A 25346-nucleotide genomic window follows, 5' to 3' on the forward strand; every position below is an offset into this window, starting at 1 on the left:
ACATCTTAAACATGCAGATTTTCTGGGTGAAACTCAGCCCGAACTCCAGCAGTCGAGGCCTGTGTGCTGTTTGTGTAATTCACAATCTGGCCTCTGCGTGGCATCCCTTCGCTCCTGCTGCACACAGCCTCTGTTCCACACTGACCCTGCCTGCTTTTAGCAGCTGGGTTCCCATGGCAACCCCAGTCGGTCCATACCACTCCTCTCCCTCTCTCTCTCTCTCCCTGTCTCTTCCTAAGCCAGGCCGCACTTGTATCCTTCCATTCCCAGACTCTCCCATACATCAACACAAAGCAGAACCGTGCTCTGTGCTAGCTTTCTACATTGTATGTGTGTCACTGTGTGTGTGTGTGCGTGTGTGTGTGTGTGTGCGTGTGTGCGTGTGTGTGTCTTTGGTGGGAGGGCAGAGAAAATTTAGGCTTATGAAGACAGATTATTTTAGAGTGCCACCGTCTCAAGCACACAACCAAAAATAAGTCACATTTTCAGTAAAGGGGAGGAATGTAATGTGCAGTCTGTGGTGTGTAAAGAAAGAGACGCAAAGTTATAGTGAATTCGGTCGTAACCTGACGGACGCAGAGTCAGTTGGGATGAATTAGACTCACAGGGTTATATGAGTTGAGGGCTAAACTGTGGGGATAATTGATAAGGATGTTGCAAGTCACGGAGCAGTCAATAGGAGTCCCATGAGATGGGCCTGGCTATGGTAATGTACACTGGAAAATGATACTTTAAGGCCAAGCATTGACTGTAAATTGTGGTGATGTTATGACGGCTATGGAACAACCAGACACATCCTCCAACCCCCAAACATAAAAAAATGTATATATATATATTTAAATCACAGTGGACTTATTCACACTGGGATGTCGATAGTAAATAAATTACCAAGGCAGCTCCTACTGTCAGTTGTGTTAAACCAGCAGATATGGGGAAATGGATTTGGAGTGATTTGATGTGTTGGTGATTAGTGGGATATCTGAACAGATTAAGGAGCGTACAGTGTCACAACAGGTGAGAACAGCAGGGTCAGTCAGCCACACAGGTACTGCAGATTAGAGCCCAACCGACAGTGGCTGACCAATATTATTGGTCCAGATTGGCCTATTACAGATGCATCAGTATCAGTGTATATGTTGTCCGGGTAATATATATAATTATTGAATTCCTACTTAAGTTTACTGTTCAGTGCACTGACGTCATTTTAGCCGATAAAGTTTATTGTCAAACTGTAAAATACTTGCCTCTGTTACATATATTTGTCACAATGGTTTGATAACCACATTTGAGGGCTTGCTGCAAAAACTTAATAAATTAATAGCAACACTTACACTAACGTTAGTTTGGAGACCTAATTTAGCTGTTGGGCCACAGTCTAAAGAACATGACAGCTTGAGTTTTAACAAACTAGCAGTTAGTCTGGGATGTCGCTCTTTGGTTGATATCCAAGACACTAGTACATAAAACAAGCATGGCAGAAATATTCAAGTTTTACTGTATAACTTTAAACGTAACAGTTATGGCTGAAAAATGACAATAGAAATAAACAAGATTGCTGATTCCACAATGCAAATCAAACGTCAGTTTTCTTCTCAGAAGTGACTGTGTTACTGTGATTTGGTTTATATTCTATGGTGTACCATTAATATTTTTGAGGTAAGGTCAGTAAAATTAAAGGTAAACTCAACATAAAAATACATTTCCATTATTGTATTACGGATTAATCTGAAAACAACTTTCTTGCATGGTCTAAATTGTTGTAATGCCAAAGGTGATCAAATTTTGTCTGACCAACAATTAAAAACCAAAATACATATAGTCTAATCAATACAATCAATTACATCAATCACATACAACAAAGAATTAATTAGTTGGTTACCAAAATAGTGCAGATTAATTTTCTATTGATTGACTAATCGATTAAGTTTTGGTTTCCAGTTTCTGGTGTTTATAGTCCAACACACAACGGGACAAATTAGCAAGTAATATTCACAAAGGAGCATGTAAGTACATTACGCCTTTGTTTAACTAGCAGGTGTAAAAGCACATCAGTCGTGAACTGGAATTAAATTTCTAAATAAATATTGCTTCAGAGTACAGTAACGCTCCAAAGAACATGAAGAGGAACCGGATGTTCCCCTGACATAACATTTTCTTCTGTCAGGACACTTTAAGATGGGTTCCTTATCTATCTTATCAGTACAAAGCTCCAGAACATCAGGGTAAGAATACCTACAACAATAAATCATCCAACCAAAGCACCGAACCGTGGCTTGTGCTGGAGCCAACTGTTTACTTAAGTTAGCCTTCGAGCTACCTCCTCTAGCCTGGCCTGATGAACAGCCAGGCGCTCAAACTGTCTATGCAAACAAACTGCTGTGACAGAAAAATAGAAAAGGTTTCTAAAAATAGCTTTGTGCCCCCTTCTGACCACATTCCACAGGAGGTGAAAGTTGAGGCTTGTTTGACTAGTGGCCCGAGGTGGAGGGAGACCTTTTGCCTGGGTGTGGCTGGACACCGCTAACTGCTAGCCTCACTGCTAGCCAGGCCTACAGGCTCCACAACCTGAGCTACAGTACACAACCAGAGCCCCATGTGATACAAAACATGCTAATGTCAACGCTAAACACACGTGGTCATGTGCTTTGTGATGGATTTTACATGGCTCCAAGTCTGCTGCTGCTCGCTCTGATAGGCCGGCTTGGCAGCAACAGGGAGACAGTGTGGAGCTGGGAGCCCCTGTCATGATTAGACAGCAAAATGTCTCCTCGCGTGTCAAACCCTGCTTTGATCAATTCAGCTCCCCCTCTCTGTCTCTAGCAGTGGCAGAAATGGTTGAGCTGTGCATGTGAGTGTGTGTGTGTGTGTGTGTGTGTGTGTGTGTGTGTGTGTGTTTGTAAGAGTGTGAGTGTGTGAGTGTGGAGTAGGGGGAGACGGAATGAGCAGGAAAGCATATGGGTGCATTCATACACTCGCGATGATTTGTTTTATGTCAGGGCATTAAGAGAAGAGAAGGTATGGCCAGGCAGTACGTAGTCGGCTCTCTCTCTTTCTCTCTCTCTCTCTCTCTCTCTCTCTCTCTCTCACACACACACACACACACACACACACACACACACACACACACACACAAAACCAACACAGAGGCGTTTTGTGTCTCACCTTCTGCTACTGACCTTCCCTTTGTTTACAGCGCATTGCCGGGATACTCCCTTTGATTCGGCTGCGCACACGTGACCCTCCGCCAGTTTCTGCTCTGCAGTGCTGCTGCTAAAAATAGCCTCAGCTTGCCCTGGCTCCACAGCTAGTTTACATAAGCTCTAAGGGGGGTGGGGGGGTGGGAGGGGAGGGGGAGAAAAGGGAGCGACAGAGGGGGGATAGAGAGGAGGGGGAGCCTCAGTGAAGAGAGAGAGGGAGAGAGAGAGAGAGAGAGAGAGGAGGTGGAGGAGGAGGAGGAGGAGGAGGAGGAGGGGGGTCTATGGACAACCATTCCACAATCTCTGAGCAGGGAACCTGCAGCGCCACTGCTGTCCTGCAGCAGTCTGTGCCTTTACACTCCTGGTCAACAGCAGGGTGTGTGTGTGTGAGAGAGAGAGAGAGAGAGAGAGAGAGAGAGAGAGAGAGAGAGAGAGAGAGAGAGAGAGAAAGAGAGAGAGAAAGGTGTGTGTGTGCGTGTGTATGTGTGTGTACTGTATGTGCGTGTAGTCGGCACACAGTAACAGACTTGCAGATATCCGCCATTCACCAGCCTCGCTCTGTGTCTCTGTCTGTCCTTTAAAATGGACGCACATTTTAACCCAAAAATAAAAATCTATTTATAGATACGATTCCCCTCCTTTAAGTGGAACAGAAATTCCACTTTTTCTCTGCAACACTGCTCATATTAACCATCAGAGCAACAAAACTAGCGATTAACATCAACCTACAAACAATCCAAGCATGACACAGTTTTGCTAATTTGATATGTAACACAAAAGCTGACATGTTCACAGGGGGAAAAAAGTGATTTATTTTTGTTTTTTATGCATTTTGAAATGGATTTAGATTTCAGATAGATGATTCAAAACGTATATCTTTTTCCATGGAGCGGCGCCTGCTTTCAAATGTGATCCAAGTCATTGACTAAACTAAATACAGGCTGTCAGACAGAGCCTCTGGTCTCTAGAAACAAAATAAAAACACACTGGCAGTGTAGCTAATCTTGTGACATGTAGCATGCTATGCTGGGCAGCTTTAGGCTCTCTTAACTGTTTCCAAATGCTCAGGCAGGCTGAGAGCTTTCTAAACCCGACGTCGACAACTTTAAACTTCCACAGCACTTTAAAACACTTACCTAATGGACAGAAAAATCCATTAACAGTTACAGTAACACTAAATCTCTGGCCCTACTGTTAAACCTGAAGATGTTTAATGTTAAATGATGCCCTGTCGGAAAAGGGGGTTCACAAACACACGCTGACACTTTCCACTTTGGAAATGGCTTCATATAGGGAAAGACGTGTTCTCATGCGTTCTCCGACATCCTCTCTGCTGTCGCTTTCTGGCCTCAAGAGAGGACTGAATAGATAGACAGAGAGAGAGAGAGAGAGAGAGAGAGAGAGAGAGAGAGAGAGAGAGAGGGATAGTGGGAGAAGAGAGAGAGAGAGTCGGTCCCACAGGGGGCTCTAACAACCTTCAGGACAGTGGTTTGTGTAGATGCAGTCCCACTGAGCTTCCAGTGGATGAGATTCTACAGTTCAGATCAAAAACCACTCCCTCCTTTTCCTCAGAAATCATGCACACAAACACACACTCACAGATATATTCAAACACACACACAAACACCCACACACACACATAGTGCCTCCTTTGATTATTCCTCAGTCAGCTGACAGCAGGGTCATCTGATTTTAGCGAGCGACACAAAGGTTTTTGTTAATCTGGATTAAAGCCTTTTATGATTCGTGTCATGAAGAAAGTATTTATTTACAACTGATTAGTTATACGTATGATCTGAATAGAGCTACAGTAAACATTGAAGTTAAAATCATTGATTCTTTTTAGAGGCTAAAAGCATGGACGCAGAATTTACTGGAAATGGATGAGGAGATTTAATAAAGTGAACTGAAACCTTTTAGGCTATTTTTACAGAGTTTGTTTACAGAGCTTGGTTAAAGAAGAAGCCAACAACTAAAACATATGAGCATAACCCAAAATAGATATAAACATTAATACATTTCTAATTAAAATTGGTTGTTTCTGTTGACTCAGACATCAGGATGCATTTTTATGGGTGTTTAATGTTGTTCTTTGTAGCATATTTTGAATTTCCAGAGCAAGTTTGTTGTGCTGCTACATCATCCATCATTTTTGTTTTGCTTGTTTAAGTTAACATAATTGATCCTACAACTTTCACAGACCCTCAGCTTTATGTTTTCTGGATGCATAAATCCAAACTGTGACTTCGGATCTCTATGTCAAGCTATGCGAGCCCTGACCTAGACAAAACAATGAAGTCCATGAAGGTTTAACACAAGTTCAAATGCTTCTCTGGCTGCAGTGAGACAAACAACCCAGCAGAGAATCAATTTCCTGTGCGTTAAAAGTAACCTGATAACCAATCAACAAAAAGTTATTACAAAGATCAGTTGAGACATGAAAGAAGAGCCCAGACTGTCACAACCAGCCTCATCACCTGGTTTTTAACTGTGTACATCGAATCAGCTAAAGCATTAAGAAATGAAGCAACTTATTGGTGACAGAAAAAAGAAGCAGTGACATGCAGCCGGTGTATAAATATCGCTCTCTCGGGCTCTTCCGTGAACAGAAGAGGCTCCTTATTGAGGAGAGCCACTGTTTGCGAAGCGTAGCCCCTCTGTTTCTCTAGGCCCTTCAGGGGCCGGGGCTGGCTGACAATGCCGGCCATTCTTAGCACTTTACTGCCTCAGATGACTGTGTCAGTGGCCCCCAGGCTGGTGACAGAGTCCCGTGACCAGCACTACACCCCAGCCCCAACCCCAGCCCCAGCCTAGGCCAAGAACCAGACCCAGCCTTAGAGATATCTATCCACAGTGCCATCACCAGGACCCTGGGACTGCTAGAGATCTGTCCTGTCCCAAATGTACCTCTCCATTCTGGACAAACTACACCACATTACAGATTTTAACATTTGTGATTCAATGAGTTTCATTAAGCAAAAAAACACATAAATCTTTTGAGGCTGAAATGTTTACAAGCCCTGCTTACAACTTCTTAAACCCTGAGAACAGCGGGAAAAGGATTTGAAGGTTTTGAAAATAGTTCTTCAATGTATTTAATAAAAAACAATATGTAACTATATTATTTGTCAGATAATGGAAATAAATTCCTCCCCCTGACAAAAGGGAAGAGACAGGATGATCAAAGTCCTTAAATTGGGTTTTCTAAGAGCTACAATGATCAGTTGTTTCATCGATGGGAAACTATTTTGATAATCAATTAACTTTGGTTAATTTTTTTAGCTTAAAACTCCCGTTCTGAACTCAGTTCAAGCTTCTCCAAAGTGAAGGTTTGCTGCTGTTCTCTGGTTTCATAACATTGTAGATTGAATATCTTTAGGTTTTCTAATCTATTAATTTAGAGAAGAATCAACACATTAACCGATTATGAAACTTATTATTACATGCAGCTCTATGCATCTAACAACAGTAACAGTTTTAGTATGATTTGTGACATTAGTCAATGTGACAAAAAGTCAATAAGATCATCATTAAAAACAACGTTATAAAACGTTTTAGATTCACCATTTCATCCAGAGAGTTTAGGTTTATCCGATGTTTTGTTGTCAAAATGTCTGAGTCCCAGCAGTCAGGACATGTTGTTGTATTGTGACGATGACACCCATTTTACAATCTACCATGAATAGGCCACACTTTTTTCAGTATTTGATCTTTGCTCCTTCTTTTTAATCTTCAATAGGGTCAATGGTGATGGTGCCAAAAAGTGTGAAAATTCTCTGGATGGCTGAAGCAAGAACAATCTGACATTTGTCTCAGTAAAAAGGGTGAGTCAGGGCCAAGTCTCTTCTTCCTGTATGTTTTGAGTACATGGTGTGTGGTGTGATTACCATAAACTCGAGATGGGATTGTGGGGATTAATAACAGCAGGCAGATGATCATTTGGACTGAGAAAACAGTGCCAATGTTTCTTATTTTCTTGATTAATTGATGAATCCTTTGGTCTATAAAATCCGAGAAAAATGTTCAACACAAGAAAGTCCAAATTGTTCGTTTTATCTGACCAGTGATCCGAAACCTAAAGATATTCAGTGTACCATCACAAGGGACAAAGAGAAGCAAGTTTGGCATTTTTGTTTCAAACAGACTTGAAAAAATAATAATACTAGCATAACAAAGTTGCAGATACATTTTTTGAAAATTGTTTCATGTTGTTTGTAAAACTCCTTCTCTCTGAGGATCTCATCATACCTGTTATTATACAGCAGTGTGTGCCTGTGGATTAAATTATTTCAGGACACATTCAGCTGTATTACATATTTCTTACTCCCAGACACTAAAAGCATACTGGTAAACTACAACAACCACAATGCATTGTGCCTTAGACAAAAGTTTGGTGTTTTTAAATAGGTTGTAAATAGGAAGTGGTCTTTCGACTCAAACTGAGCTCAAACGGAGGCGACACGACGAGGCCAATATTCAATATGTTTTGGCAGTACATCATTTTAAAATCACAAAAAATATTAAGAATAAAAGCAAACTCCAGCCATGGCAACATATACCAAATATATCATTATCGCTATATGAGACTATATATTGTCTTAGATTTTGGATATCATTATAACATGATAAGGCATAGGTGTTGTCTTTTCCTGGTTTTAAAGGCTGCATTACAGCAAAGGGAAGTAATTCTCTAAACTTATTAGACTGTTTTATTTGTTCTAATACGTTCCTTTAGTTGTTATATCCACATTACTGATGATTATTTATCAGAAACCTCACTGTGTAAGTATTTTGTTAACAAAACGAATTTCAAAATACAGAGATATTTGTGTGTCATGATATAGCCTACATCGCAATATTTTTTTTAAGACCAAATCACCCAGCCCTGTTCCAGCTTCATCAGGCATAAACAGCAGCTGTATCACTGAGCTGTTACATAGCCTCATTTTTTCAGTTACACTCCCAGACTCCATCCAGGGTTGCATCCTCTGGCCCAGTCCATTCTGGGACGCCCCAGCCACTAAGCACACCAACACAGGGAGAGCTCCATACCAAACAATCATCCACCTCTGTAACAAATGCATTAATACGTGCATAATGTCATGAATTGTGTCATATTTGCTGCAGGACTGCAACAAACACTCACCAAAGCCAAAAAAAATAAAAAAGCAGGAGGCCTGGGAGTTCAGATTTGCGTGTGAAAAAGTGTTTGATTTTGCCGTTGACACGTCCAAGGCATTGCAATGGAACCAGCCCGCCGCAGCTGAAAATAGCTCATAATCAATCAACTGGCAGACACATATCTGTGCTCTTAAAACGTATAAATGTGCAATGCAGAGGACGGATCGATGGGTGACAGGATTCCAAAAGCATCGATATGGACGTGCTCTTTGGCATAACAAGCGCTCGCCATCGGCCCATACTTATTTCCTGTGCCTTTGTCCAATGGGCCGTCCAGCATTCGGCCTGCTGGAAAAAATATCTGCCAGTGGAGCAAGGTCTGTGAAGGACAACACAGATGAAATGCAGTAATGGAATGTAACTGAGTACATTTACTCAAGTACTCTACCTAAGTACAATTTTGAGATAATTGTATTTTACTCGAGCATTTCCATTTTCTGCTGCTTAATGCTTTCACTCAACTACATTTTGGAGGCAAATATTGTACTTTTTAATCCACAATGAGTTGATAAGTTTTAGAGCCAGCTTGATTTTTGGGGCTGATGCTGATGCGGATATTGGGTAGTTAAAAATTCCATTTTATAAGCCGATATATACAAATTTTTTAAAATGATCCCTCAAATGTGGTTATTTAACACTTGTGAACTTTACCGTTTAAAAATCTGTGCACTGAAATATCAAACTTCACTGGGTATTTAATATATAATTCTTAATTATCCCAAGCTTCTCTTTCTGCATTATAGTCTATGAAACAAAGTTCTCATATCAGCACATTTCGACCAATACATACACTGATATTGATAAATCTGTGATCGGCCAATGTCAGCTATAATACCGACCGACCGATATATCATTAGGCTTTAATAATTGTAGCTGGATCAGAGCCAACGTAGCACATTTTAAGAACAGTTTATTTTACCGGCAATTGGATTAAATCAAATCATCGGTCGACCAATACTATACAAATTGTACATACATGTAAGTAAATGTATAATTTACTTTTACTCATAATTGAATACATGTACTGCCAAAAAAATAATTGTAATACTACATTTAAATGTCAGATATATTAATACTTTAACTCAAGTACTTTTGTACAGGTTGCTTTCACTTTTACCAAAGTAATACTAACCAAAGTGTGCCTTTTGGGTAATTTTTACAACCCAGATGAAACGGCAGAGGTACAGTATATAATCTGCCATCAAACAATCTAAATATGACACATAGCTACAGTAAATCTAAAACTTCTTCTGCTGGTGGTTTTGACGACGGTATTTCTACTGTGTGTGACTTTTAGCATGTAAGGCTGCTGCCTGCCAATCTGTTCCTCCCACAAACAGCCACATGTAGGCCAACTTCCTCTTTAATTTAATCTCTGAGTGACTGAAAGCACTCTCTTATCACATTTGTGATCCAAGACATTGCCTATAACACAAACGGAAGTCTGTGGAAGTTCAATAGAAACAATACAACAGAACAGGTGTAGAAAACAAAATTAAAAGATGAAATGAAAGCTTCCTGGACTGGCTGTAGAATTATAAGAGCAGGCTGGGTCAGAGGAAGCTAAAACTGAGCTAGCACTGAGATAAAGGGACAAGCTAACAGGCCTTTATCGATGAAACGACACAACATACGTTCTCCAAACAATATACCGTGTTTACATACAACTTGAGTCCAAAGTTATGACCTCTCCTCCAATCCTTTCAACCCAGTTGGCTGCTGAAGCCGTCTACCACCGTTCCCCTACTTCCAGGGGAGTAGTAGTGTAGTTTAGCGGTCATAATAACAATAGGTATGTGTAAGTGTGTGTGTGTACAGTATGTGTGTGTGGGCCTTTACACACAGACAGGTCTGCTGCCATGTAGGACAGAGTATCTATGAATGCCCTCCATCCACACAGTTCATTCAGAGGTTAAAACTCAGAGAGGAAGTAAGTGAGAGGCCACACAGTCTGACAAATTCCAGACATCAATCACACACACCAACAATAGAGACGGATTGTGATGATTCTACTCAACAGTCAGATTTCAAAATGAACTGCACACACGAAAACAGCCCCAGGAATCGATTTAGGGATCGAACAATATATTTTTTCAGGGCTAATACTGATTTTTAGTAATCAAGGAGACTGATAACCAATATTTGGAATCGATATACATTTGTAAATATTTTAATCTTAGCATCAAATAACCAGTGATGCAACGTAACTGAGCACAATTTACTCAAGCACTCTACTTCAGGGCAATTTTGAGGTACTTTACTAGAGTATTTCCATTTTCTGCTACTTTATACTTCCACTCCACTACATTAATTTGATAACTTAGGTTGCTGGTTACTTAGCCTATCAATACTGAATAATCTGAATCTGCAATTACTTGTGGCATGTAACCAAACAGATGCTGTGCTGTGGGCGGAGAATACAGAGTGTTAACTACAGACTACAGAGAGGGGATGCAGCATCAAAGCCAAAGTAGCGCATTGTAAAATTAATTCATATTGTCTTGGGATGCATGATATGATAATAACCTGCTTCTAATGGCCGATAACGATAAGATAACCAATGATTTCACGTTTTTGTATTTAAAAAAAAGTTCATAACCTATAGTTTATACACACCCGAGGCTAAGAGACACTAAGATGTAATGAGGAAAGATGGTTGATTTAATATTTGCCAGTTCTAATAAGATTTGTTAAAACTCAGACTTTTTCCCTCCGATCGGAAAATGTATTGCATGCTGCACTTGTCCTTCTTCTCCGCATCAATTAGCATCTATATTTATTACCGGCTAGAATTACTGATAATAAAAGTTTTGATAAATTCTATGCTGATATATAGGGTCTATCTCTAATTTTATCTTATTTTACCGGCGATTGGACAGAAAAAACGCTGATACGATCATCGGAAAAATACTGAATATTGGTCAGGCTGATAATCGGTCTATTTTCTAGTAAATCGACAGCACTGAATCACACAAACATTTTCCTAAAGACAAGAAAAAGCACTTGAGCAACAAAACACAACAACTATTTAACAACAACTACTGAAAAGCCATACAAGTCTTCTGTCATATTAAGTAACAGTCACTACACGTGGACTGCATGAACAGAACTGAAATCACATTTGTATGGCATGAAGCTGTAACTTCATCATTTTTATCTCCTTTACACACACAATAAAATAAATTTGTTCTCTTCATGATGATTTATTGGTCAAACACACAACTGCTCACCAGCTGTTAACCAATCAGGAGCTGCAATGTAACAGCCAGAGAGGCGGTGATAGGAGGACAGGCGGGAAGAGCAGGAAGGAAGAGAAGCAATCAAGTGGAGAAAAAATTGCAAAAGGAGGAGGTCGGAAACAGGGATGACAGTTGGGACTTAAAATAAACAATTAAGCATCAGTCATTTGGCAGAGTTTTGGCTTGGAATGAATAGATTTATCATAACTTCCATGCAAAAAACCTGCTGGCTAGTTATAACGTCAGGACAGAAAACACAGGGACCAAGTTGAAAACCAGTACACAAACTCTAACACTGGAGAAGTCACATATAAACCAGTACCACTCAATTTAAATACTGTATGCTTTTCACTGTCTTCATTTTACTCTCTGTACAAAATACAGCTGTATTTTCAGTGTTTTGTAAAATATTCTTTCTGATTTCAACATTCAGAAAGAAGATTTCAATTGTTAAGATAACACAATATTATGTTTCGTCACTATGACACTGGAATATTGACTAAAACAAACACAACATGCTTTTTAACATATCGTGCAGTCGCAATGCACACAGACACAGACTGACTCAGAGCAGCAAAGACAAACACAGGCCTTGGACTGTAACAGCTCCACCTTACAGATTCATGTGACTCTCCAACCATCACCTGACTATCTCTCTCCTTTCTATGGAGGCTGCTTTCAGGCAGGGCAACCAGAGAAGACTTGACCCGAAGTCAAATTTATGTTCAAGGAACGGAAGATATTCAGGAAGAGTACAGAGGCTGTTTGTCTACGTGCTATAACATCTTTAAAACATCTCAACGCTACCACGGGTAGCACGGGCTCACAGTTCGCTGACAACAAGACGATATCCCAAGTCACTGATAAAGTGTGCCTTTGACCGAACCCTGAGAGATAAAAGGGAGCCAACCTTTGGGATGGGAGGGGACAACTTGCAGCGAGCTACACTCCTGAGTCTGAACCATGTACATGTACTCATATTTACATGTGAATCCAGAGGTGAGTCAGAGAGGAAGCAGAAGAAGAGCACTGTAATCAGCGAGTTAGTTTGCATATTCAAACTTCCTTTTGCAGACATGAGAGGGGCCCTCAACTGTGTACAACCAGCACCCTAAGGTGGCCCAAGGTACTATAGCCGTCCAAACAATCTGGGGCACCGTGCAAAGAGGCATCAGTTTCTGTGCCTTGCCACACTGAAGTTATCAGTATTTCCTAACTACAGTATCTGGAGTACAATTGTATAAAGAAAAACTCTGTAGCCACATCACATCATGACCCAGAAAGCTTTTGTCCAGCCTTAGAGACTATGAAATGTAGTCTATTATACTCCACAAGTAAGTTGTAACCATCACTAACAGTGAAATGAGAAACTTTAGAGAATTGTCACATTTTAAATGTGTGAAAAGATAAATATTAGATCAATACAATACCAAAGAATTGGGTTCTTTAACACAGACCAAACCACACTTTGCATATTTCCACAGTAAAATGTCAAACACACTGACATGAGGAGATATACGTTTAGGTTTCCAAAGGACGAACACAGCTGCTGCTTGCCTTGCCACACCCAGAGTAAACATATGTCAGCCATATTCATATATGACATGACACCAGCACACACCGCAGAGCTTTCACGACAAACATGACACATAGAGGACGGACAGAGCGGGGATGTGACAACAGTTTACAGGCTGTAAAAAACACAACAGCTCACTTGTCTTGTTCTCACTATATTACAGCTGCACCGATAACTGATTACATAATGTATGGTAACCGTACAAGTAACTAAAGCTCATACAAACCACACCAGAACATGTCTTATAATGTTTGAACTTACTATTGTGCACAGTCGATGAGCTGGTACTCATTGGACCTCTCAAAGCACGCCTTCACTCCTTCATCGTCCCACAGCTTCTTTGCGTGATCAAAGAACTCCTAAGGAAAAGAGAGACAAACGTTAAGAAACAGAAAAACAACACACAACGGACTACAGAAAGACTTGACAAACTTGGAGTACAATGTTATGAAGGGTAGGTCAGGGGCCTTAAAATGTAATTATGTAAGAAAAGATTCCTGAAAGTATAACAGGATCTTTCCCAGAAAATTAAAATCATTCCCACTTAATGGCCAGTATCTGTCACCTTTTACATACATGCTGTAGAAAACACATACAAGTATACAGGGCTCCGCACTGACTTTTTTCACTGGTTGCACTCGTGTGCCTAACTTTTTCACTTAGGTGCACCAAATAGTAGCCTACATTTAAGTTTAATTTCTGAACACATTATGTAAATGTTTATAAGCAGGAATAAAGGTGCAGATACATGTCTTTCTTCATTTAAATCGCATCACACTCAACAAGAAATCGCAATAATCTCAATTGTTTAAAAACAATCTAAAGCACTTGACAAACTCAAATAACTTTTTCAAAAATAGTTGAAACTTAGTGTTAAAACTATAGTGTTTCATACTTGCTTTGTTTTTTGTCTGTTTTTTGTTTGTTGAAATATATTTTATACATTTATTAATCTAGCCTGCTGAGCATCAGGCACAACGGTGAAAACGATGAAAAAGTTAAGCCCCACTTGACAGATTTGTGGGCGCATGTGGAGCCCCCAGTGTGCCATGACTTCAATAACTTACAACCAAGAACCCTTTAACTAGGGAATAAAATTTTAAAAAGACACTCTGGAAACATTTGGAAATTATGATTGTGCACTTTGATGTGACTCAAAGATGGTGAAAGTGCCATGACAACTGGATAGCTATATAAACCAAATGGAAAATTATATTGCCCACTTTGTATATACATTTATCCACAGAAAACGGATTGCTCATCTACATCAAGTACCACCTTTACAGTTAATACAATACATACTGTACGTGCACACATCTGTACAACACTGTCTTCTTCTGTTGATCACCAATTTAAAGCAGCTGCCTTGCTCTTGTATACACAATACATAGGATCTAGAGGAGGGATGTGTTTAGCTTAGCTTAGCATTCAGACCAGAAGCAGGGGGAAACAACAAGCCTGAAACAAGACATTTGAGGATGCCATTTTGGACATAAAAACTTAATTGTACTATAGGTCACTCCTTAACAAGTATTCAAGTGCAACCCTGTAATAAGAATCTGTGAAAGTTAGTTTTCTAAGACAATACAAAATGACAAGAAGCAGCAGAAGCGGATTTGAGTTCTCATTAACTTCCTCGGTGCAGGTTTGTCCAACAGTTCCTGAATTTAAACTCATGACTTTCTAGTCACAAGCTCTCTTCTTTAAACTGTAAGCTAAGGCAACAAAAGATGGTGCATATCTCCACTGTGATAATACAACAGAAAATCAAAATCTTCTAAAATATAGACATGAGGCTGTAAATTACTATACAAAGTCTCAGTGGGAGCCATATTAAAAGGAACTCATCAATGACTTTGAGACATTTCCCTGGACTCTCTGTATGCCCCTAACAAAGATGATTGGGCTAACATCCCTCGTCGCCTCCTGTGCACATGTCTTTCCGATGGGCTCCTCCTCTGGCCTGGAACTACCACATGACTCTCTGCACTCAGCACTGGCTCTGCACTCTGACTGGGGAGAGGGTGAAAGTAGCCCTGAACCAGAGGGAGAGAGGGAGAAGGAGCCTGATAAATGATCACATGCTCTGGGAGATCTCCTCTCGGCAGATCCGGTGATTAAGTTCAACATGGAGGAAATCCACTGATCCAGTCCGCAGAAGTCTCACAGAGAGATACATTAACATTTGTTTACTTTTCTTGGTACAGTCGAATGTAGGCTCCCACTTCAGACACAAGTCAGGAATAGCCTCAACACTGATGCTATCATGTTGGCTGTGTTGAAGCTGTGTTAAGATATATTAACCCATTATTTTTAATTCTGCAGCCATAGTTTGTTTTTCTGTAACGTAGAGTTCACCCACTACACCAAAAGCTTGTTTAACAAAGAAAACAGGGCTATATTTGCGTTCTTGCCTCTGTTTGCTTCCACTTCTCTTACAGTCAAACTTTAACACCCACCTTGACTAATATCAATAATATTCGACAGCGCTGATTACATTCTAGCCAACATTTTTACACCAGCAGACATTGAGGAGGCCTGAAAACTCAAAGAAGGGCCCGACAAAGCTAGCAAGCGCTGGGACTGGAAGTAGGGAGGACGAGGGGTGGAGGGTAGATGGGGCAGAGCGCGCGGGGGGGGGCAGAGTATGGTCCTCAGGGCTCTTTTCCACAGAGGCGTGTGACACTGGGCCTTTGAATAAATGCAGTGTGTGCTGCAGTGCCCTACAGAGGAACTGATAACACAGAAAGACACCAGGAGGGAATTTGCTTTAACACAAGCTTTTTTAACTCTTTCCTGTGCTCATCCCAGTCCACTTCCACTCCCTCCTCCATGCTGATTCTCTGTTGGCTTTGCGAGGGCAAATTCTCAGTTCTGCCTTAGTTTCAATGTAAATCAAGTTGGGTGTGTGATGTAATATTTCACTTGAATCATATAGGTCAGGCTGACACGGAGAACAAAATGGCCTGAATCGGATTCGACTTAGCAAAACAAAGTTCTGGAGCAAATGGCTTGCATCTTGCGTTGCAAGGGGACACTGGAATTCCTTTGGGGGAAGTTTGGAAGAGACCTTTGGCCTCGAAGCAAAATGTACATCAACGGACACCAACCTCAATTCCTTCCATACATAGACAGCCAGACAACATGCTGGCTCCACAGTAAACCATCATCACCACATTTATTGGATTTTATAGAATATCTGTGTTAGATAATGGTGGTCCAGCACAGAGAGACCCAACTTTAATGGCTTACTTCAGTTATATAGTACAGACAAATTTAGCTAAAAAAAAAAAAAAAACGAGAGAGAGAGAGCAAAAGCAAGACTGTTCATCTTTTATAACATGGCTCCAAACACAGGAGCAGCCCTTGGTGCCACCCTTTGCCCCATATCAAGGATCCTGAAGTAATCAATTTAAGGGAAAACAAACTTCTAGGACTGAAACCGTTCATCACCAAGAAGTTAACAACAAAGGAATGCTATAAAGGTGTTACTCTTCATGGCTGTAGTAAAGAACAAACGCAGCCCGAAGCAGGTCACGTTCCTTAAATGGGAACTTTTCAACCAGCTCTGTATCGCTACTATTTTGGTAATACATGCCAACTTCTGTCCATTTTGTCTGCACCCAGAGCCAACCACTTTTTGTGCCAAAACATATCATCTGGCAAAATCTAGGCCTGTTGTAGCAATTATTGTTCCGTATTTTGTAAGTGCGCATACGCGAGCCCCGAGAAATGGCGAGCCTTCGCTGCGGCGATAATGCAGTCTCTGTTATGTGCTATGAAAACTGAGGCAGAAAAATTGCCAATCAAAACGTAAAACAAGGCAGTGCTGATCAAATACAAGCCACGATCCTCTTTATTGTTTATTTCTCGCTTAAAATGTTTTCAGAGACAAATGATAGTGTTATGTTTAGATTTAATACGATATTGTTTGTTACCAGCTCGACGCCTTACTGTTTCATGTTTCAAAAGGGACTCCTTGAAGACAGACTCTTGTAATCTCTGTTTACTTCAATGGACTATGTTTTTTTTAAAGCAAAAGCAGATCGTGGAGCCTCTTAATAGTTCCCGGAAGTTAGCTGCAAATACTAGCAGCCGAGCACTGTAAATCAATCAATTAATAAATCATGTATTAACTACAAACTGTTGTCGCGACTCTCTCTACTCAAGGGCTTCTAGCCAAAAACAAGCATTTCCCAACTCACAGTACATCAACCATCAGCAGGAGTTTTTATTATATCCACAGCAGCACAGTGTATTCTGGTTGTTGTGGGTGTTCTACTTTTTGAGCAAAACGGGATACCACAGCCCTTTGTCTCTGATTTCTTTGCTCATCTAGCAATTATTATTATTTTTTTAATATTTGTGTCTTTCTACTGCAGAGACAACCCCGTTTTATGTAAGGGCCATCTTTCTTCTTTAATTGAAAGTAATAAGAAATTATTGGCCTGTAAAATAAGGTTACACACTTACTAACAGTGGTTGATGTGCACGTGTTTAGCCATGGTAGTAATTCCTCAGCCAAACACAAAAATAGACCAGTTCAACAATGGGTGGTGCTGGACAAAATATGAAGCTCACCTTCCACAATAGACTGTAATTCATATCCTGACAATAAAACCCCGAAACACAAGAACAAACTTTTGTGGACCTAATCCTTGTCTTTTTGTTGAGTGTATATAAATTACATTAACAGGTCTCAAATGCTACTCGCTGGCTACAGTGACCTGCATGTTTTAGCCTCAAATAGATAGGATTAGATGTAGGCTTTATAATGTCTGATGGTGAGAAAGCGATGTGGTGTAAAAACAGGGGCTGGGGCTCATTTGAATTTGCTCCACTTCAGTCGACAGACACTGTCGGGTGGCTAACATAGCCACCACAGTGGCATTTGTTTCCATTTGCATAGACGACCGTTTGTATCAGTGCTTTCTTTTCCATGGGCCTACTGTTATCCCGAGCTACTGTAGGGAAAGATTTGACAAAAAGGACGCTTTGATGATCAAGAGTACGGGCCAGCAAAACTATGCCTGCCGATTTACATGTATGACAAGGAGAAACTGTTGTCTTAGATAAGTGATGAAGATGCATGCCCAGACAAATCTAGTCCAAATCTACTCTACTGTAAAAACTACAAAGCTCTGTTTTGTAGTCTAGAGGCATATGTCTTATATTCATTATCTATCTGTACCATAATAAGCCAAGCAAAGATCATGTGACTTTACATGATATTTTACATGAGTATGACAGCAGATTGTGTGACAGTAAATCAACATCATTGAACGTCAACATCCAAAAAACAAACAGGAAGAAATCCGTCCCTTAACCACGTAGCAGAAACTCCAACGTCACCACCAACAGCACCTTCAAAAGACCGTGACGCAATGCAGCCATAGTTCTCTTCCTTGTAACCTTCCTATTTGACTAACCAGACCCAGCACACCACAACATTGTTCTCTCTCCATTTTCTCAACTTGAAAAAGCCTAACTATGCTATCACGTCAAATTACAGTGCCAAATAAAGTTATCGAATTGAATAAATGCAATGTTTACGCAGCAGAGACTTTAACCAATAATATGCCTGAATAAATGATCTACCAGAAGAGCGCCTAAAGACCTGTTCTTTTCGCTCACCAAAGTACAGAGACGCTTTGATTAAATCGGGTTCAAAAAAATGTTCTGAGCAGAAAAAGAAGGATTTAGGAGGTGGTTTTGAAAGAGTTGGATTCAATAAAAGAAGGCTTAATGACTCATTTCCATGGTCGCCACAATGCTGTTAAGCATTTTAGTCATTTATGTTAAGGTACATAATATGACATGACAAGGTAATGTTGGACTGATGATTGTATGGAAAAACTGATCAGTGGAAAGAAAGCTATTTTGATCATCAATTAATCATTTGAGCAGTTTTTCAAGTAATTGCATGCATTTGACTGTACTGAACTTTTATGATAGTACAACCAAAGCAACCAAAACACATACAAGTAATTTAGGAAAAGTTGAAAAAAAAGTCAAACATTATTGTTGACTTCTTTGTCCACAGCAATAATAATCACAAAACAACTACTAAAATTGATTGAAGTGCACTCATTCATCAAAGTTTCCCTTTAAGGTTAGATCTGGATAGATTCACCATGACATCATCCCTCCAAAAGTTTCCAGGTGAAACATACTTCCACATTTCACAACGGCGCCAACAGGTGAAAGCCACAGGTTACTGATTGGCCGTGTTCCTGCGCTGCTGTATTGGATATCATGCCTGGTGGCGCTAAGTGACAATGTAGTGGTGACACTGACGGCACAAGTGAAGCCTGAGACTGATGACAAGCGCAGACACTCTAAACAGAGCCATGTTGTTCCCTTTGGCCTGGCCAGTCCTGGGAACTCAACGCCGGCTCTCCCCATGGCCCCAAACCTCACACAACACAGCATCACAGCAGCACAGAGTACTGCTGCCCTGTTAACACTCTCAGTGAAGGCCCTGTCGGGAAATTAACACCCAAATCCTTTTAATGGAGATTCTTGTGATGTAGCATCAAATAAAGTTGTTGAGAGGGAAGGGGAAGCTAGCAAACATCATGAGAGGACATTTAAGGCAGCAATTCAATAACAATTCCACTGTCATGACAAAGCAGTGACGCTATGGATAAGACCTGAGAGCAACTGCAAAAACAACTAAACATAAGTTACATTTTGAGGCCTTGTTGAAAAAGTCCTATGCTGTATTGTGGCTAAGAGATAAAAGACATGTCAAACTCATCCCTCTTTTTTATCAAGTGAACTACTGCAAACCTGATAAAAGAAGACAAAAACAACAATACATGAAGTTAGGGCTGCAGCTAGCAATCATTTTCATTATTGATTAAAAAAAAAAGTGACAAAATTGGGAAAATGTCCATGAAGATTTATTAAGGCCCAAGCTACAATCTTTAAATGTCTTGGTCTGTCTGACCAACAGTCCAAAACTCAAAGATATTCAGTTTATACGAACAGAGATATGAAGCAAATCTGCACACTGGAGAAGCTAGAACTTGTGAACCTTAAGCATTTTTTCTTGAAAAATGACATTAAAAGTTAATCGGCTATCAGAGTAGTTGCCAATTGTGTTTCAGTCGATCGTGATTCATCAGCTAACAGTTGCAGCTTAAAAAAAATAAACTTTTGCATATTAAAAAGATACAACAGTTTAGACTTGATGAGAATCATGTTAACAACTATAATACCACCAACACAACAAAAATATATTAACACTACACTTGATTCATTCACATTAGCATGTTAATAATTCCAATTGTTTGACATAAACGCCTATGTGTCTTCTTCTTTTTTTGATATGGTGAACTACTGCAAACTTCCTAATAGGAGAAAAAACCAAAGGGGGGATGCACCTTCATTTATTTTCATTATTTATTAAAAATAGTGAAAATGTCCATCAACATGGCCTAAGCTGCCATCTTCAAAAGTCTTACTTTGTCCTACCAACAGTCCAAAACTCACATGTGCACACTGGAGAAGCTGGAACTTGAGAATCTTCCACATTTTTGCCTGAAAAATGACTAGTGCAAAAGACTTTTCAAATACTCATAGTTCACCTGTGTTCACCGAGAGGCTGTTGAGCCCAGTTCCATTACCTACTTGCCCAGCTTTGGTTCCCATTACACTGCCACTCCACGCCAGCATTCCCCACTGGCTACCCCCCATCCTAGGCCTAAAACCTTCTCCTCCCAATGGTCAGAAGCTCTTCCAGTGCTCCAAGCTCCCAGTCTGACAGCTAGCTGCACGGCTAATGAGGCCAACTCGCTAATAGCTGCTACAGTGATATGCTGCTTCCCTTTTGTTTGGAGTATGAATTCAATAGCTGGCCAATTCTTTCACATTGCACCTTTAAAGGTTTATTAAGTATCAAAATAGTTACAGATTATGTTTCGGTAGATTGACTCATCAACTATCAGCCAATAGTTCCAGCTCTTAAAAAAAACAAACAGCTTTGGTGTATTACAAGAAAGTACAGCTTGAACTTGAACAAGAGTAGCTCATCATAGCATGATGAGAATAGGGATCACTGTCAACTCCAATATAACCAACAGCAAAAGGGCTAATCAATAAACCAAAAGGAGATAAATCCTACACTTGATTCACACATAATGATAGCCTCTTAATACCTAATACTGATAAAAGCCAAACTGTACAAACAAAACAAAATTATTCAAATCTCCAAGAGTCTATCTACAGCTCTACATTAATTTGTCGTTCCTGTTTTCAGCCGGTGTCAAACAGGGAACACTTTCAAAATTATGTAAAACATTATCTACATTTCCAACACATGACCTCGCGCTATCGAATGGCTGATCACACACTGAAAAGAATCCTGTGTGCCCCAACTTGCAATCAAATCCACATACAGTGGATCTGTTAAACTTTCAACAAGCACTTGAATCAACTAACTGTTGATTTTAAACATGTTAGTTGACATTTCCATACATAACTTCATATCTTAGAGGGGAAAACACAACTCACTTAGCTTTGGTTTGTTAAAAATACACCATCATGTCATAAATAGGAGAAAATTCTAGAAGAAAGGCATTATTAGGTCTGTTTTAGCTAAATTACTTGAGCTATATGAGCAAGATCTACATTTTTGGCCAGGAAATGCTCTTATGACATACCATCTAACTCCCACACAGACACAGATGCACATTAAGAAAGACAAAAAAGCACACATGTAGTACACCAGCCCGTCCACACATTCACATCTACACACACACAGAGAAACTTTTTACGAATGTCTTACCTGTGAATAGTCAAAGTCAGAGAGAGGTGCTATGCTTTTGATGTATTCGATTCTGAATTGGTCCTCTGGGTTGGCTAGCGGGACTGGGGGTATTAAAGTGCTCATCGCAGACACTATAGTCTGCAAAAACACACACACACAAAAAAAAAACAAGCATTAAGCAGGATGAAAAAATCTGTAAGCCCGTATAATAATCAGTAAAATGGGATTGCAGTGGGATTCATTGAGCACATTTGGGAAGTGATACAGATGAAACTCACCACTATGGCATCCTTCACGTTTTTCCGAATATCTTGGATTTTCTGTTTCTTTTCTCTGCATGGGAACAGAATGGAAGTGTGAGGCAGCGCTTACGAAAACATCAACCACAGCAGACCACAAAAGCTTTATCATCAAGGTGGTTATGAGTAAGAGAGGGGTTACTGCCAGGTTAGCTTGTATTCTTATACAATTACACATACAGTACAGGTGTTAGCTGGGAGTGTGCACCAGTGGAGGGCAGGTTGGGGTTTGGTAAAACGCAAAAATAGAGGGATATGATGTGCTGTAGTCGAGATATTTCTCATTTCTTAGACCTACAAATGCAAAATTATCCTCCCAATTATATTAATACTTTAAATTCATACATACAGATGATTTCCATACAGTTACAGCACTCTGACATGTACTAGGCCTGTCTAAAATAGACCACTGGTTAAGATCAATGCCATGCAAGGCCTTGCAGCAAAACAAATCATCAATAGGCCTGTGTCGATCACAACCTTTCACCCTCTCACATGAAACAGGAAACAGTGAATTATTTGGCATCTGTGTGACACTGAGATCCTCACATATGTATGATAACTGTACATGTACACGAAAAGGAGGAAAAAAGACAGAGAGGAGGAGGAGGAGGAGGAGGAAGAGGAGGAGGAGGAGGAGGAGGGGGGGGAGATATTAGCTGCTTTGCATGGGATACTGGGCCCAACAGGCGCTGCAGTGCCTGGGGAAAATCCATTCACAGGCTATATTCTGGCCTCGACAGTGGTATTCATTAGGAGGGAAGCCATAAAAATAAGCATTAATATGATTTCCGAGCCGTTAATGTGGCTGTTTAATAAGTGTATTGAATAGCACTCACTCCGCGTTGAAGCCGTTGACGTGTAGAATCCTCATCTGCTTCACAATGGTGCTTTTTCCGGACTCTCCCGCACCTTCGAAAATAGACCAGAAAATACATGAAAATACCACCGAAATGAACACGAACAGGCACATCCAGGTTAGCGTTAACACCATACATGTTCGGGGAATGAAGGCAGTTTTTTAATTGTAGGCTCTGGAGCTTCGCTTCCATCAATATCCACCCCCATGACATATTATTGCAAGCGCTGTCAAATGGGGCTACGTGTTCGGTAAACGAAAGGGATTACGGTTAGCTTACATTTCAGATAGCCATCACATATAAATCAGCCTTACCCAGTAATAAGAGCCTGTGTGTGGCTTTATACGCTTGTCTTTCCTTTTGCAACTGTTTTTCTATCTTTTTATTAGCCTCTCGTTGTGCCTTTTCGTCGATGCGTTGATCTTCAGTCTTGCTGTTGCCCAAACAACCCATCTTCCGTCGCCCTAACCCTTCCTTGTGGAATCGTAAAAAAATATATAAAATAACAGCCGGGATGATATCGTGGTTTTAAAATGACACAGGAATGAGTCTACTGTAAAATAAAAAAAAGGGAAAAATCTCTGCGAGGCTTCTCCGTCGGAGGGAGGAATATGTTCCCCGTTACAATTCCGCTTTAGCCGCAGCCAACCGTCATCCAAACCGTTTGTTAGTTTACAAACCGACGAAGAATAACGACTCGGTAAAACAAAAGAAATATCAAAAATACATATAAATAAGAGGAGAGAGAGAGGGTTTTCAATTCCTGGGAATCCAGTCAACTGTTCCTATCGCGTCTCCAACCCCTCTCTTCTCTCTCAGTGTTTTTTTTTCTATCTGAATTTCTATCAGTATTTCTGTCTCTTTAACTCAGCACTGCCTCTCTCTGTGGCACCAGGAAGTAGCCGTGGACCGTGGAGGTGGAAAACAAACCTGCGTTAAACTGTAACATTAACAACCCGCACTGATAGAGCATTTTATAACTCGTGTGGCAAAGACAGAGGAGCCATTCCCGATTTAGTCCTTCGCTATCCTGCGATCAAACTAATCGGCAAAGAGGTGGAAACCCGGACTGTCTCTGTGCTGGTTTACAGAGGGGCTGGGTCTCTTCTTCTTCTAGTTGGCTTCCAGTCAGTGAGGTGGCCCTGACCCAAACTGGCAACCCGTTTACAGTGTCTGTGTGTGCACAGGGCTTTACCTATCTCTGTAGTTTATACACTACAGGTCTGTTGTTGTAGTCCACAGTGAGGACTACAAATACGTGGTGGAGGAAGTACTCAATTCCTTTGTAAGAGTAGTAATACCCACATTTAAATATACTCTGGCTTTTTCAAAGTAAAAGTACAGAGGTATACAACAAATGACCTTAAAGTGTCAAAATAAAAGTATTCACTGTGCAAAATGGCCCCTTTCAGATATGTATACTGTATTGTTCAACATATCATATTATTTAGCTAGTATTGTTGTTGTGTTGACATGTAAATAGCATTTTGAAAAGCAAATGTAACTAATATATATATATATATATATATATATATATATATATATATATATATATATATATATATATATATATATAGTGTGGGTATTTTCATGTATAACAAAGCTTCATATTTTGTAATGTAAGGGTGTAGGAGTAAAGAGTACAATATTTTTCTCTAAAATGTAATGAAGTACAGATATAAACTGGCATTAAATGGAAATACTGCAGCACTGCAGGTCTGTTGTTGTAGTCCACAAGGAGGACTACAAATACGTGGTGGAGGAAGTACTCACTTCCTCTGTAAAGGTAATAATACCCCAATTTAAATATACTCTGGCTTTTTCAAAGTAAAAGTACAGAGATATATGCAACAAAATGACCTTAAAGTGTCAAAATAAAAGTATTCACTGTGCAAAATGGCCCCTTTCAGATATGTATACTGTATTGTTCAACATATCATATTATTCAACTAGTATTGTTGTTGTGTTGACATGTAAATAGCATTTTAAAAAGCAAATATAACTACTTCATATATATAGTGTGCGTATTTTCATCTATAACGATGCTTAATATTTTGTAAGAAGACATTTGAATTAACATTTTTAATCTGTCAATGTTGGAGTAAAAAGTATAATATTTTTCTCTAAAATGTACTGAAATACAGGTATAAACTAGCATTAAATGGAAATACTGCAGCACAAGTCCTTTAAAATGTACTTAACTGTATACAAAAACAGCATG

General features: G+C 40.0%; 1 protein-coding gene across 4 annotated transcripts in view; it reads right to left on the bottom strand.

Moving 5' to 3' along the window:
- LOC311266117 (guanine nucleotide-binding protein G(olf) subunit alpha) overlaps positions 1–25346 on the bottom strand; it is a 55538-nt gene that overhangs the window by 16068 nt on the left and 14124 nt on the right. For 2 of the 4 annotated variants that reach the window (XM_084368308.1, XM_084368309.1), the window contains exons 2-5: positions 23105–23177; positions 22245–22299; positions 21985–22104; positions 13455–13552 (exon numbers count right to left, since the gene is read on the bottom strand). In XM_084368308.1, coding sequence (XP_084224434.1) covers positions 13455–13552; positions 21985–22104; positions 22245–22299; positions 23105–23177 — 346 coding nt within the window. Of the gene's footprint in view, positions 1–13454; positions 13553–21984; positions 22105–22244; positions 22300–23104; positions 23178–23439; positions 24223–25346 lie in introns of those variants that run through there. The other 2 variants (XM_084368310.1, XM_084368311.1) reach the window with 2 other exon arrangements.

This window comes from Pagrus pagrus, assembly GCF_965226575.1.
Source record: "Pagrus pagrus genome assembly, chromosome: 12".
In the NCBI taxonomy this organism is placed as follows: Eukaryota; Metazoa; Chordata; class Actinopteri; order Spariformes; family Sparidae; genus Pagrus; species Pagrus pagrus.